Below are 16,354 nucleotides of genomic sequence, written 5' to 3'. Positions count from 1 at the left end.
CTCGTAGATAGCTAAAAACTGAATCCCTCATCTCAACGAAAACTTACCATCCCTTTAAAATGTTTTAAAAAACATGCAACTGAAACAATGTATTATACTTTATGGCTTTTGTAACTCTTTACTTCTTCACTTGTATACGTTTAATTATGTATTACCTTTGAAAATAAAGTAATTGAATTGATGTGATGTGATATAGTGGAAATGCTTAAATATTTTTTTTTCTTCTTTTGCTTTACCGTATTAAAATACTAACTTGGAAACAAATCTTGTGAATAAAAATAGCACCAAATAACAGCAATGTGTTTTCTGGGACTGGATGAGTTAATGCATAGCTTCCAATGCATAATCGTTGTGTACCAGCAACTTGGAGAGAAAAGAAAGAAGCACCATGAGGTGAATCAGCCTGCTGGATATATAACGGTCCAAAGGTTGAAGAGGAATAACATAGCACCCATTCATACCCAGGCATATCCTGTCTACGTGCTTAATTATTCCATCACGATTTCGTATCACCTTCGAAAGTCGTACGCCCCCGCGTCTGATCCTGCTGCACATCGTTCTTGCGCATGATCGTGGTTGGAATGCCCTCCATACTACGAACGAACTTCTCCGAGTCCTTGAGCCGGAGTTGGGTGTAGACTTGTAGAGATCCACACATACACGCTTGTATCGTTCCGACGGTGGTTTGTGGATGACACTCAAATGTCACCGCGCGTGATTCAAGAGTGACCACCTGCTCCATGAATAAATCTTGGCACATCCTGCTATGTTGCCAGTTGACGTCATACACTTCAGTCGATGGATATATGTATATACTCATATACATCTTTCTTCTTTTTTTTTTCATCCGTCGTTCGACTCCAAATTCACTACACTGAAAGGAATAAGGGAAGAGAATCGAGAAGTTTCAGCTCAGGGAGGAAATCCCGGAGGAAGTGAAAAATCGACTTTCGAATATTTGTAGAGAATATCTCAGTTGAGTTCGTTTGAAAGTGCGCACACACTGCACATACACACACACATACACACAAACAAGAAAACAAATAATCGAATCATTATTTCACAATTCAAAGGTATCGTAATCCCCATCATTATATCTTAAAGATTTTTAGAGAAAAATATCCGACATAATAATATTTTAAGTTGTGTACATTCAATCGCTGCAGAGTCCTCTGAGAATTAAAAATAACATTTATTGTCATGTAAGAAACTGGCAATCATTCAATATTCAATGTAATTCTTAACTTGATTTCTTTTCTAAGCTTCATGACCACAGTTATAAAAAGTTTTAATTTGTTGTCAAACAGCATGCACGTTCGAAGATAATACTAAAGCTGGTCAACACTTTAATCTGAAAAGCGACATGGAGGGAGGGAGGTTAATACTTAAGTGAAATAAAAAATAGAAGTTTCCTCTTAAATTATGCAATCATAGATTTTTCAAAGATTCACACAACTTATTGAAAAAACTCGACATTTGCCATGGTAGCGTAATACGTTTGTGCAAGTATCATACACGTCAAGTCTTACCAATGAAATTAGTCAGTTCAATTTGATTAAAAAAATAGAATGCGTGTGCAAGCTTATGGAAATTCTCACATTATGAGATTTGCTTTTGTAAAAAAAAAATATCAAAATTGAAATTACCACACCATACTTCACTCTGCTCGTAATCATCGTTTTGCAACAATCGCTACATCGTAAAGTGTTCATATTTCACGCTGTATCTGTTCCTGCAGATATTGCTGGACACAGACTTTATCTGCACGTATGTTTCAAATACTTCAATCATATACAATAAACACAATTAGCAACAAGGAGATTCTGTCATACACTCTTAAAACATCCGAGTCAGAACTGACCCGGAACTGGGTCCGTTGGGGTCATACACCTTTCCGGGTCAAAAATGACTCGGAATTTGGTCATGAAGACCCCTAATGGGGTCACCCTTAGCCAATTCATGACTGGGTCATATCTGACCCCATTCCTTGTTTCCGTCCGTGAGGCTCATTTTACTGAATTTTTAGGTCAGCGTAATTCTGATTCTATATTTTTCATACCAACTAATAGATTTGAAATCATTTATATAGTTTCCTCTTTTGAAAATAAGCGAAGTTCTGGTTATGATGAGATAGATAATTTTATACTTAAGGGTGTTCAATTGCTGATCCACTTGCTCATATATTTAATTTGTCAATTTTTAATGGTGTGTTCCCTGATAAAATGAAATTAGCTAAAGTAATCCCAATATCTAAGACAGGCGATAAGTTTGAAGTCAGCAATTATCGCCCAATTTCATTATCATCGTCATTGTCTAAGGTCTTTGAAAAACTTATTTACAAGAGAATGATCAATTTTTTGAAGGTACATGACGTTTTTACGAATTCTCAGTTTGGTTTTCGTGAGAAACATAGTACTACGCATGCTCTTTTGCATTTTGTTGATAGAGTTGTTCACGCAATCGATAACCATTCTCATTTAGTTAGTATTTTCTTGGACTTCTCCAAGGCCTTCGACACTATCAATCATGATATTTTACTTTATAAGTTATCGCATAATGGAATACGTGGGAAGGCCTTGGAGTGGTTCAAGAGTTATTTAGTTGATAGAAAACAATTTGTTACAATTAAAAACAATGATTCCGTTGTCAGAGAAGTTAAATGTGGCGTCCCACAGGGAAGTCTTTTAGGGCCATTATTATTCATTATTTATATCAATAATTTCTGTCGCGTATCCGACGACCTCTCTTTTATTCATTTTGCAGATGACACTAATGTATTTTGTGCCCATAATGATATTGATTTTCTCGTTTACAAAATTAACATTGAATTGAAAAAAAGTGACAAACTGGGTCAGAGCCAATAGGCTATCACTTAATGCACAAAAACGAAATATATGCTTTTTAGTAATACTGTTGATAGTTTAAGTACAAATATAGTATTAGATGACTCTCACCTAATACCGAATTAACCATTTGGCCTTTTTCTTATATACTGATCTGCGCACTTTGTACCCTCTTCGTAGAATTAATGGTATTTTTTTCCTGGATGTTCGCAATGTAGTCATCTATGCCTCTTCGTAGAATTAATGGTATTTTTTTCCTGGATGTTCGCAATGTTGTCATCTATGCCATTTTGCCCATAGCGTCTTGAAGTTGACTTTCCGTATGTTACTCCTGTTCATACGTCCCTCTATTTTCCATTTCCTTGTCTTTTCTTCAGGCGTCAAAATATTACTTTTTCCCCACAACTATCTTCTGTTTTTCTTGGCATGCTTCTGCCGAAGATCGCTGTTTCTGTTGTTCTGTTTCTGTTTCTGTTGTGCATTCTTGTCTGCTATTTTGTCTTCAGTTTGTCAGCCTTGTCCATCCCGTTTTGTCCTGTACAACCTTTTCTTCAGTAGTTATCTTGTTGTCTAGTCCTGTTTCATGTTCGTTCGCGTCTATGAAAGTGTATATCTGGTAATCTAATTTTCAGTGGGCTTCCAGACTTCTTCCACTTTGTTATTTTTTGTATCTGCGATGATTCAATTTATCTTTCCATCGATGTTCTTTTTCAGAGGGGCCCACATACTACAAACTCTGTCTTTTTAGTGGGTCCCTCCATTTTTCGCACTTTATGCAACGCTATACATGTACTTCACTTTGATCACTTCTGTTTCTTTTGTACTATACTACACTGTAAAAAATTTGTTTAGTTTCTAAACACCTAACTAAACACTTTTCTGTGACAGTTTAAAAACACTGCGACGTGTTTATATATTAAACATGTTTATGAACTAAACACATGCTGTGTTTATTTTCAGCACACCCTAGGTGTTTATCACACACACATGTTTATGTTTTAAATGGTTCTGATGTTTAAAAACTAAACACCTGCTGTGTTTATAGCCTAAACACCAAACGTTTACACCGTAATCACTCACAGTGTTTAAATACTACACACCGCACAGTCACATAAACACCCACAATGTTTAAGATCTAAACACTGAACCAAAAAATAAACATGACGCACTGTTTACGATGTAAACACTGCGACATGTTTATTCGCTGTGACAGATTAAAAACACTGCGACATGTTTATTTGCCATTTTAGTGTTTATTCTCAGAACACATGTCTGATTTTTAGATCGATCACAAAATTGCATACACTAAACATGTGACATGTTTACATATTAAACATCGTAATTTCTCAGTGTTTATATGATACATGTTTACACCTTATACATGCTGAGTGTTTATAATGAGACATGTTTACACATCATACATGGTAATTTCCACGTGTTTATATGAGACATGTTTACACATCATTTTATGCTAATTTGTACGTGTTTAAATGAGACATATCATCATGCATGTTAATTCCCATGTATTTATTAATGTAAAGTGGATTGTTTCCACTTTTTTGCATGGAATAAGATAAACGCATAACATTATATAGAATTTACCCAGTATGTACCAAATCATCAGCACACTTACATCGCATGATACCAGGGAAGACCTGGGTTAGCTTTCAGAAACATTTTGGCTACAAGAGTTAAAGGCAATTCTCTGAATGCAAGTTATCAAAACATCAGTCAAAGCTTGGGCAATATCTGATGAATAATAAGTTAAAATACTTTAAAGGGGAATTCGAGTCCAATAAATAAGTCTGATAAAAAAGAGTAAAACCGTACCAGTTTAACAGTAAAAATTTGAATGAAATCGGATGAAAAATAAGGAAGTTATCAAACTGTGAAGATTTGCTAATTTCTGCAAAGCAGTTAAAAGTGGATATGAATATGCAAATGAGTGAGTTGACCATGCCATACCCTCACAATTTTCCATTGATCGTGTACCCCCCCCCCCCCAAAAAAAAAAAAAAATGATGAAATTCAATGTTTATGTTAACGAAATGTGAAACATTATGGTATTGCTGGTTGAATAACTACAGAAAAGTGATCAGTTAGATATATTGAATCAGGACTTGAGCCTCGGGAATAATTGCGTTTGAATGAAAAACTTGAAATTAAGTAAGTTGTGAGGGAATGACATGCCCACGTTGCCATTTGCATATTCATATCAACCATTCAAGAACCGTTTCCTCAAAAATTAGCGAAACTTCAAAATGTCATAACTTCCTTATTTTACATCCGATTTCGATCAAAATTTTACCAGTGAACTCTTAATATTTTATTCTTTCTTATCAGAATAACTTGTATTTGGACTGGATTTCCCCTTTAAATATTGCCATGTTATTGCTATACGACACCATACTGAGTTAAATGCAAGATACCTGGGAGTCACTGGCCTGTACACGAAGACGTAAATGGAATTCTCTCCTAAACACACAGTAAAGTTTGTATTTGCAGGAAATGACACATAACTCATTTTGGAGAAAAAAAAAATTGCATTTAACAATTACTTTTCAGTCACATGTAATTCTTAGCCTACTTTCAAGAATTGCCGTCTTTCTACTGTATTCAGAACTAATTCTTAGTACATGTATTGTAAAACAAACGAATAAACTTGTTGATTGTGAATTGCAACTCAACGCTTCGGAAGCTTGACATGTATGTAACACCTCCAGGAACATAACTGCAGTCTGTGAACAAATCGATGCCGACCTTGAAGATTGCATCAGTTATTGGCAAAGTGCTTTGGGGGTGTACCCGAATCAAATTAGGCTCACGGCAAATTATACCATGCACAACACTATGGTCGTATTGGTACTGATCATGATGCACTCATCATAAAGAGACCCCCCCCCCCCCCCCCAAAAAAAAAAAAAAAAAAAAAGTTTTCACTGTATTTAGCCTGTGCTGAACATCTGCACTCCCTGATCAGTACCAATAATGGAACTTAAATACATACATGATATTGTTCTTTTCACTGCGACGTTCACTGAAAGTACATGTAGGCTAACAGTACTGTATTGATTTTTCACTTTTGGTATTTCGAGAGAAATCTTACAATGTTAGTGGATTTCAAAAGGTGAGTGAGAAAAAAAACTTCTACCTTGCTAGAACCTTGGAGAAAGAAGTCAAACTCAATGGGTATACATGAATAGTCTATTAGAGTCTAATCAGTCTCATCATACTCCACATAATCATGGTATGGAGGGCTACTTTCAATCTCGACACAGCAGAATTTTTGGTAAAGACAAGAGGATATGAACAAAGAAAAAATAATACAACTGGAGGCGGGAGGGTATGCAAGGCTTTCATGAACACGCGATGTGATCAGCAAGACTCCTCCCTTGTCAATTTGCCAGTCAGTTGCAAGACTCCTCCCTATTCTCCATGCATGTTGTACTACACTTCTGATACCTCTCTCCATGTGACATATTTCAAGAATATCTCAGAAAGAAAATGTTAACTACTGAATGCTGCATTTCCTATCAGGTCTACAAGAAAATTGCAAAGAATTCCAAACAAATGCAACTACTGGCCTCTTATTTGCGTCCAATATCTGCTGATTGTATTTGAAGCACCTGAGGGAAAAAAAAATGAAATGGCTGATATTTTGATTTGATTTGTTTTGATTTCTATATTCCTTTTTGCACAAGAATATAACAGAAAGCCAATCGAACAAAGTTCTTGAGTAATATCTTAACAGTGAATTACAAGGATATTGGTTGATGAATAAAATGAAGTGAATAAAACTGTTTTTCTTAGTAGTGCAAAACGATTTCGAGCAACTGTCTTTACAAATAGATAACATTACAATTTTACGTACCAGCTGTTAAAAAAAGACAATTACACATATCTATGAGCAATAAGAATACAGGTGACCATTATCGTAAGCACAGAGGACAATAGAATCGCTTTGTTTTGGATATCCCTGCCATTTCAAAACCAATTTTCATCAAATAAGCATTGAATTCCTCTTCGAATTATATAGGCCCCCTACCTTCATATTTCCTTAGAGGTTCGTCATTATGTAATACATGTACACGCATACACGCACACGGAGAACTGAAGCCCCAGCGCATACAAAACCCTATCAACCCCCATATGATTTACTTTATTCTAGTATACAGGTTTAGATGCACACTGTCAGTGAAGAAAAAAAAAAACAATAGAAAGGTTGCTCTAACAGGTGGGATGCCTCCTAATAGGTCTGTAGTGCATCATGACGATGTGAGACATCACATGGCTAGCGGGAAAAAGATTATTAACATTCAAAATCATTATCCATGGTTCATTCCCTTCATATGGCATGTAGGCCTATAGATATACTGTATATCAGTATATCTTGCGATGTCCTTGTAATCCTCAGATGTTTGCACTCTTAGACGGGTTGTATAGAAGTAAGCGCATGCATCTTTCATTCTAATCCAGACAGGTTTGGCGTGATCCCTGATCAATTCTTCCATGACGTACTGGTGCTGGTAAAAAGAAATGATTACACAAGGAAAACAAATCAGTTGGCTTTGCAATACATTGGACTTAACTGCTCCCATAGATTTTGAAAATGAATGGATAGCAAAGAAGTTGACTGAATCCATAAGCAAGTTCAAATTAAAAGGAATGACAGAATCCCTTCATCACATTAGCACATAGTGTCTTGCATCAGTTTTTACTTACTTTGCTGAATTTTCTGGAAATAATTCAAGTCTTTTTTGTTGTTGTTGTTTCTTCTTTCTTATTCATCATCATTATCAAGCAGAGTTACGACCATACTGTATCCTTTCTTTCTTGGGTGAAGATTTTCACATCTGTAATTTACACTTTCAACAATATTTGCAATAAATCAATTTTCCATATTTATTTTAGCTAATGGATTGAATTCGGGAGTCGGGAGTAGGTAATCCCCCCCCCAAAAAAAAAAAAAAACCACACACACACACACACACACACAAAACAGAAGAACTTAAAGCATCTAAAATCTGCATTTTATAGAAACTCATTTACATGCCCTTTAAGTACATAATATTCATTGATTTGGCTCTGCAATTTTGAGTACTTACTTGATTTCCACTTTCCACATGGGTAGTATACAGTGATGTACTATCCCCAGTCGATTTACTCTGCTGACTGCACCATGCCTCGTTCTCTGCCAGCAGAGGTAATGTCTTTCAGGATTTATACAGTACACGTCAGGACATCATCGTCACCCACTTTGGTGCCATCGCCATCCCCTTCCAAGACATCCTAATGGGCTTTACATTCAATTTTCACCACCTGTTGAGTGAAGAATTTACAGGGAATAAAACTGAATTTCACTCAAAATATAGTCACTAACCCATCGTCATTCACATGAAAGATACTTTATAACTTCGTAAAATTAAAGATACAGTGAGTTTACCCGCTAGGCCGAGTTTACCCATAACTACGGTACCGGTAATTTGCAGAGTGTAGGCCTAGATACCGGTATTGTAACGTTAACAACACTAACACGTTACAGTTAGAGCGTTCCCCCGTTCTAACGTAACTTAGTCGTTAGATTTAGAAATAGAAAACTAAAACAAACGAGCAAAATATTTAAGGGCGTAGCTTATTTCCACGCCTACTACAGTTTTACATTAAACGAGGGCGATTTTGCAATAAATCTTGTTATTCACCGACTTAGCAGACTTAGTGCAATAGCAGACTCACCGCTTTCATGCAGGCCGGCCAGGCTAGAACTTTATCCCTTCGACGCCATCTTAGCTAGATCCGCTCCTTTCTATGCAGTGCAGTCGAGTCAGCAGTGCAGTCGATCGAGCGAGTCGTAAGTGCAGTGTATGTAGTGGACGACCAAGCCTAGAACGAATGCGCACGTACAGTAGGCCTACGCACATCACGCTGCTGGGGCATGCAATCGCAGCACCAGCCAGCCAATCAGACAGATCCATCCGTACAGGTACGTACGCGCGCGCACATCTCCTTTCCCGCCAATTGTGCATTGATTATGGTCATAATCATGGTCATAATCATTCATAGCACGAGTGTGCGCTAGAAGCGCACGCACAGGGCACCACTGCGTGCGTTGTGGCCGCGGCCGTCATATGTCACAACATGCGCTGCTGACTTGTAGAGTACGAGTATCACAGTGTTTATGTTAAACATGTGCGGTGTTTAGAACGTGTTTACGAGGCGTTCTAAATGTAAACGCGTCTGTTTATCCTGACAGTAGAAGTGTTTAGGCCTAACCAGCAAACATTTGGGTAATGCCCTAAACCATGAACGAAATCATTAACAGAGGCAACTCCCATTTTTTTCTAGCAGTTAAAATATAGGACTGTACATGCGAAACCAAAATATAAATTTATTACAGTTGTATTACATATTTTTAGGTTATCCTTTTTCCTTATTGATTAGGCATTTCCATGAAAGGCCTAAAACATGAATTATTTCATAGTGCATCTTGATGTCGTAACAGTTTCCACTTTCTCGTGATAAAAGGAAACTAGAAATTGCAATTTACACACCATTTCCAACACTTCTCCATATATATATGGACATATTGAGATTAACATAACGTGACCAGAATAAACACTCCAACTAAACACTCCAAGCTTAACACTTTAACTCTCAATACTTTACACGTGCTATACACATCGGGTGTTTAGATGTTAAACAAAGTGTTTAGATTTTTAACACTGTGTTTAGTTCATAAACATGTCGCATGTCGCATTTTTTACAGTGTATGTATGATTACTATAGGTCCTCAATTGTTGTACAGTCTTTTCACTTCACTATGTTCTATTTACCTCATTCTCTGTTATCAAAAGAAGTGAAACATATGTTTTGTCGAAAAATGAAATAAACTTTGAATTGAATTGAATTGAATATATGTGAATTGGTCGATTGCAGCACTACTAGTAGAACACTTCACCAAAGAGTTATTACCTTATACTTTTAATGATTATTTCATTTATAATTTTGATGTGAATATGTATGTTACTAGAAATTCCCATAAAATGTATATTCCTTTTTTATAGATATAAATTCTCAAGAACAGTGATTTCTTATAAAGGTCCTGTACTTTGGAATGATATGTTAGATAAGTTTAAACAGTGTTCCACTTTAAGTGATTTTAAAAGGAAGTATAAACTTTATTTATTACAGAAAAAATAATATGCAATATACTATGAGGTATCTTTAAGTTTTATTGATTGCCTGTTGTTTGTTCATATATTGTTTGTTATTGTTGTTGTAGCTCATTAGCTTGTTTGTATTTGTCTTTTGAGTTTAGTACATGTAAATCTTGTCATTGCTTCTCTCTATCCTATTCTTACCATGTTCTCTCCTGTCTTTTTTTTTGGCTCCGTTTATGTTCTGTGATTTAAACACAATTTTTAAAACGCAAATTTGTAAGATGCAGTCCATCAAGGGTTTGACCTTTGACAGGCCAATGGCCTTTTGTCATTCCCACACATCTGCTACAGATCTTACTGTTTTTACTGCGTTTATACTCCATTGTAACTGTCCTTGTACTGCTTATGCTTTGTTTTGTGTATATTTCTGTGTTCTGTTCTGTACATTTTATACATACATGTATGTCTATCATTGTGGTTTTTTTTGAAAGATGTGAAATAGATTGAATTGAATTGAATTGAATTGAATTGAATTGAATTGAACACACCAATGAATTTTGAGAAAAAAATCGGACACTCAGTTCAAAAGTCATGACGTTTTAAAGTTTCGGTGCCGCTGGATGCGAAAATTACAACAATTCACTGCAGGACAACAAGGATAATACAAAGAGAACTACTGAACAAATATTCACAAAAAAATATAAATTCCTTCGTTTTCTTACTGTCATAATTATGTATATAAGTATAAAAGTGTATAGTTATTCCCTCTGCTTTCAAAAGAGGTTAAAAGCGCTTTCATCGTGTTCGGGAAATGAAAATAATTATGTAAATTCTCTTTCATTTTCTTTATTTCTAGACGAGCTTTTCGATAACTTTACGTATTTGTTTGCTATTAATATTTTTGAATTCTCTCAATTATTTACTTGGGTATAATTTCCCTTTATCATAGAAATACACACATATACGCACACTCGCACACACGCAAACACATATACACGCAAACACATATACACGCTTGTAAGGCATGAATATATGCAGGGATCTAATTTCGGCTTCGCCGAGACACCAGCAAACACGCTAATACCATGTAGATTGTTTTACTTTATTTAAAGTGTTGCGTTGAGTTTCGTTAAATGTAACCAATCCTTTCTTTTTATACATTCCTTTTACTTTTACCTTTACCAAAATGGTGCGTGTTGTTTACCTAATACGCATCATTTGGGTATTCATAATCAAGTTATTCTAATAATTGGGAGGTTCCAGCTGCAGCATGTATAAGGAAACAAAATTTAAATGTCTAAGCTTAGAATTTTAAACTCTGAAGGTTTCAAGAGAAAAGTAAGCGGGCAGCATTATAAAACAATGTAATAAGGCAGCTGCTGAATTATGCGTGAGAACGTTATATGCATGAGCAAGCCATGCAAGACTTTAATTGTCAGTTTGTAATTGAAAGTACCCTGTTTACAGAAGATTTGGTAACTACCAAACCGACTAACTGAACAAATAGATAGATAAATACAAATATAAGTAAATATGAGAAAAAATAATGATAATAAATAAAATACATAAATAAAGATAATGTTTCCGCATTGTTTGAACGTTATAAAAAAGACGATCTCTTCTTAAGGTTTTATATTTTTACATGTTCGTTTATTCTCGTGTTTTCTTCATCAATTACTTTTGTTTATTGACTCTTATGTACCTGGTAAGATATCCCTACCGCTCCTGCCTCCGGGCTTATCATCTCCAGCACTGGTCCGATGAATCACGGGGATCCCGGCCCCACAAGCCCCGCGCGTACCGGCCGTCAGGTGTCCCGACATGTCGTAGTTGGTAGTCGGTCGTCGACCTGCACTCGGCAGTCTGATATCAGCTCGACCTCCCTGTTTGAGGAGGGGGATTGTATAATTACTTTCCTGAATTATTTTTTCTTTCTCGATTTTTTTCTTTTACTTACCATGTAAATATATGTGTAATTTGCGTCATCTACTGACACGTATACAATACACAGAAATATAAAATGATTATGAACATTGAGACATGTGTATTTAATATGAAAATCATAATTTGAGGTCTATGTCATTGTAAGCATTTATACACGGTACAATTGAAAGGCACAATCAGCAATCTTGTATGCTTATCACAGACGCTTTGATCTTTTTGCTTACCATTGCCTATATTAATTTTATATGATTAGGTGTTTTTTAACACCTTTATCAAGAGCTCGGCGTGCAACATTTCATATGATTTTGTTATTTTTATGATACGACTTTTAAAGCACGACTGTTTCCTTTTTCGGTAATATGTGAAATCTTTAACCAAAATCAAATAGTATTAGGTTACCTACAGTATTTCAATTCTGAAAACGTCTGTTCATTACCTACGAAATATTTCCACAATATATTTTCCCCAATACCATTTAAGTATTCAACTTTCGATAGTCATTCCATGTAATGGAATATGCCTTCTTTCTCATGTTACACACACAAACACCCCCCCCCCCCCCCCGCCCACACACACACACGTCCCCGGTCGCCGACAAGCGACGATAACTCCTGTGTGTGTTTAGCTGTTCATGGTTTTGGCGGTACCGAGTTGCATATTATACAGTGCATGTATCTCTTCAGCTGTGTAAAAAAGTGAATGCATGCATTGCAAAAAGCACATGGCCATTCACCCCGAGATCTCAATTTCCGCCATCAACAGCCCAACACATTGCCCTCCCCTAGGCTATATAGTTCTTGCGCGGAAGATTTAGTGCTGGGACTCCGAAAGCTCCTTACGACTGATGGATACGTTCACTCCATCAAACTCTGCGCACGCATGATTGAAGGGCATTTTGCAACAATTAATTTCTGAAGCGGCGAACGGCAAAGCTCACAACATGGCTCGGCTCCGCGCTAAGGCTCCTTAACTCAAGGGAAATTCATACATCAGTTTGTCGTCTGGTCTGTGGAAAGAAATACGGCGGGGGATAATATTAACGCGCGTTGCGTCTTCTATAGTCACCTCCTTTAACTCGCTGTATGACACAGGAGTTATACTCAATCAACATAGAGTCTGTATCATGCCCATGTGCCTAAATATGAATCGAAGGTAGGTATATAACGGGCATAGTGATGAGCACTCTCGTATGTAGACCTCTACTAGAGGTTCACAGAATGAACTGTATTTTTGTGAGTCACGGCGCATCACAATCACAACATGTTCATTGCTACACATAATATTTTCCTTTGAAGAGGTATCACTCCCTGTGATATCTGTCTCTCCCCCCCCCCCCACCTCTCTCTCCCTCTTCGTTGCCAAGCAAATTGGAAATGGTCATCTCGAGCTTTAAATGATGTCTAAGCAACCAAACCTCGCTCAAGTTTCCATTAATGACCGCAGGGAGGTACTTAAGTGTAAAACACGCCCTGTGTTATCCTTCTTAGTTATTTAGTTATTTATTCAAGATTCCATGCGTGTTCACAAAATAGGAATGCATACAAATGTATGCAAGTACATCTCATATAGCCAAGACAGAATATATACAATAAGTATACATTGATAAGAAGCAGTTACAGGATAGTATACAACTCCACTAAGAGAGCTACATTATTCAAGGTAACGATCACGCAAAGGAATCGCAACATAAGCTTAAAGCTTGAAAATCTCTCTTCCTCTTTCGCTCTCTATCTCAATTCATAGTTAAAAAACCCTTTTTATTATCTAAAGAAATTGCTATGAGATATGCACTCTCGTGTTCTGTCGTTCAGCCAAAAACGTTAAAAGACAGAACAGGTGACTTTCCATTAATTTTTCAGAGAGTGATATTGTTTATTTTGTTTGCCTGTTATAGGCTACATATTTACGTCAGAGGGGCAGTAGCCATCGGATGCACGCGTCTTGTAACTTTAAAGGGACTGTATAGTACTGGTGAGGTGAGGATTCAGGTTTATAACATTTTTTCTTCTTTTTGTGAGATTATGACAAACCTCTTATGGAATGTAAAAGCGGGTTAATTTTCAAGAAGGATTCAACGTTTATTTGATGAAAATTTACCTTGAAATGACGGAGAAATCCAAAAAAGCGATCCTAATAAAATTGACAGGCCACGACTTTTAGTAGGATCTCTTTGTTTTTCTTTGTTTTTAGATATATCAGTCATTTCAAAACCGATTTTCATCAAATAAACTTTTGATTCCCCTAAGAATTGTATGCTCTTTAACATTTCACAGAGTGGTTTCTAAATATCTCACAAAACGTTACAAGCTGAATTCTCACCTCAACCAGTACTGTACAGTCCCTTTAATACTGAGAAATTATGGTGCTTTCTACAATGCAAGTTGAACCACACGAGTCAGACAGTATATTATACATGCATAGTCACGACTAATGTGACTCATAATCACACTTAAGGGTAATTGCCAATAGTAGTATGGACATTGTAGTTGTCAGCAGATCCAAAAGTCCAAACAGTATGCAATAACATAATTGAGGAAATGAGGCAATATGAATGGACATGTCAATCTTATGAGTACATAATAGGTATACAAAGCCTTTTGACTGTTTGCTGCATTACTGCAAGACCCGCTATTTCCGTTCGTGAAGTTATTTCCTTTATTGCAATGTTGTACTGAGTTTGCATAACTGTGCCTATGCCAATGGATTGCTGTAATTGATCACTATACCTTCATCTTCCTTGGTCAGTTGTTGGTGGAGGTAATGCAAATTCCAAACATGTTGCTAATCAACCCATATTTTTTTTTTTTCGGTTTAAATGTCATGATGAATATCTGTGACGTTAAAAACAGGACGGGCATGTCCTCGTACATAGATGTAAATGTGTAATTATATACCGAAAATAGTTGTGTGTGTGTGTGTGTGTGTGTGAGAGAGAGAGAGAGAGAGAGAGAGAGAGTTTAGCGAGAGAGAAAAAAACATTACTTATAATTATACACTTTCATATGCTAGCGCATTTCCTCTATGGACTGGTCCTATTGTTTCATTCGTGAATACAATCTCGATGTGATGTAACATTCGAAATACAACACGAAACAAATGTAAAATAAAAAATGAGTTTGAGAAGAGATCCTAGGGGAATGCCTTTAGCTGTCAGGACGAAAGCTATAGTAGGCCTATTTGAAAGTTCGCACACTCTGGTCCTCATTAGTCATCAGTCACACCAACATTTTAAGATCCAATGTCCGCCGATGACGGTGAAGATATTGATGATGGATGCATTGGAGGGGCATACTAGTATACCATCTGCTTACTTCCATTACGCACCAAGGAGGTTACCCCGGCTGCTCCCTCGCTATACCACTTACGAGAGGAAAACCAAGGTGAGGTCATTTACATACCAAATGATGCCCGAATATAGACAATGCTATGTGATGGAGGGACTCGTCCTCTTGTTTTGATCGGAACTGCGGGAGCGAGGCATACTGGTAGCAATCCTCCTCTGTGTGATTACTGTTTAACTTTCACGACAGAGGAGTCGAACAGCTAGCAAAAGGCGATGCAAACTATACCACGTGGTGTCTTTTGAAGATGTCATTTATCAATATACAGACCAGCCTATCACTGTTTTCAAGAACCGTTTCATTCTCGCAGAAACATGATTATTGCACAAACATTGGGATAACATGCAAGGCTGTCAATATTATATGATTTGTCTCAAGACGTTTGCTTGTTCTGATAATTTTCTCAACAACATGTACATAACCAACACTATGGATCGCAAACAAATTGGTTATGTGAATGAACGTCGTTAGTGTGAAATAATTCATGATTTGGAATTTATGGTGGGTAAAATCTTTAAAAAAATCTCTGGATGCAGTAATATTGATTGGATCACAGCAAATCTAATGCATCTTACTAACGATGAACAAAAAGAATGGAGGACACATCACGAGGATTATGAGCATGCATTGGCATGACGATCACGATGGCTTTGGAAAAAAAAAGTACACGAGAAAATTCATTAGGTGTAGAATAACCTGTTTGAAACATTTTTTTTTCTCTCTCTCTTTCCCGAAATTCGTTGCCCTGTACTGAGACAAGTCGAATTGTTGATTCATTGAATGCAGTATTTTTTTTTTTTTGGGGGGGGGGGAGGGGGAGATTAACCTTAAAGCTCCCCATTAAACACTGTCCGATGAATAAACAAGGTTGATGACACACGACACACCTGACACACATCCCATAATTATCTCGTTTGACACCTTAAATATTCCAACATACACAGACGCTGTAAATAAGTTGATTTCTGTCGTGTCACATGAGTTATACAGCCAAAAAAAAAAATCATCATAAAAAAACAAACAATAAAAAGCATGTATGTGACCTGAAGAGTAAGTGTTGAATCTTTCG

The 16,354-nt window shown here is 36.6% G+C and overlaps 1 protein-coding gene across 1 annotated transcript in view; it reads right to left on the bottom strand.

The window, feature by feature from the left end:
• Window positions 1-226: 226 nt before the first annotated feature.
• The window catches only part of LOC139740077 (popeye domain-containing protein 3-like), a 45,286-nt gene continuing 29,158 nt past the window's right edge, over window positions 227-16,354 (bottom strand). The window contains exons 5-6 of the mRNA XM_071650664.1: window positions 11,703-11,883; window positions 227-874 (exon numbers count right to left, since the gene is read on the bottom strand). Coding sequence (XP_071506765.1) covers window positions 870-874; window positions 11,703-11,883 — 186 coding nt within the window. The 3' untranslated portion in view covers window positions 227-869. The remainder of the gene's footprint in view (window positions 875-11,702; window positions 11,884-16,354) is intronic.

This window comes from Diadema antillarum, unplaced genomic scaffold (assembly GCF_040938485.1).
Source record: "Diadema antillarum isolate AM-2024a unplaced genomic scaffold, OU_Dant_1.0 seq00000832_RagTag, whole genome shotgun sequence".
Classification (NCBI taxonomy): Eukaryota; Metazoa; Echinodermata; class Echinoidea; order Diadematoida; family Diadematidae; genus Diadema; species Diadema antillarum.
This window is presented reverse-complemented; position numbering and strand designations above follow the sequence as displayed.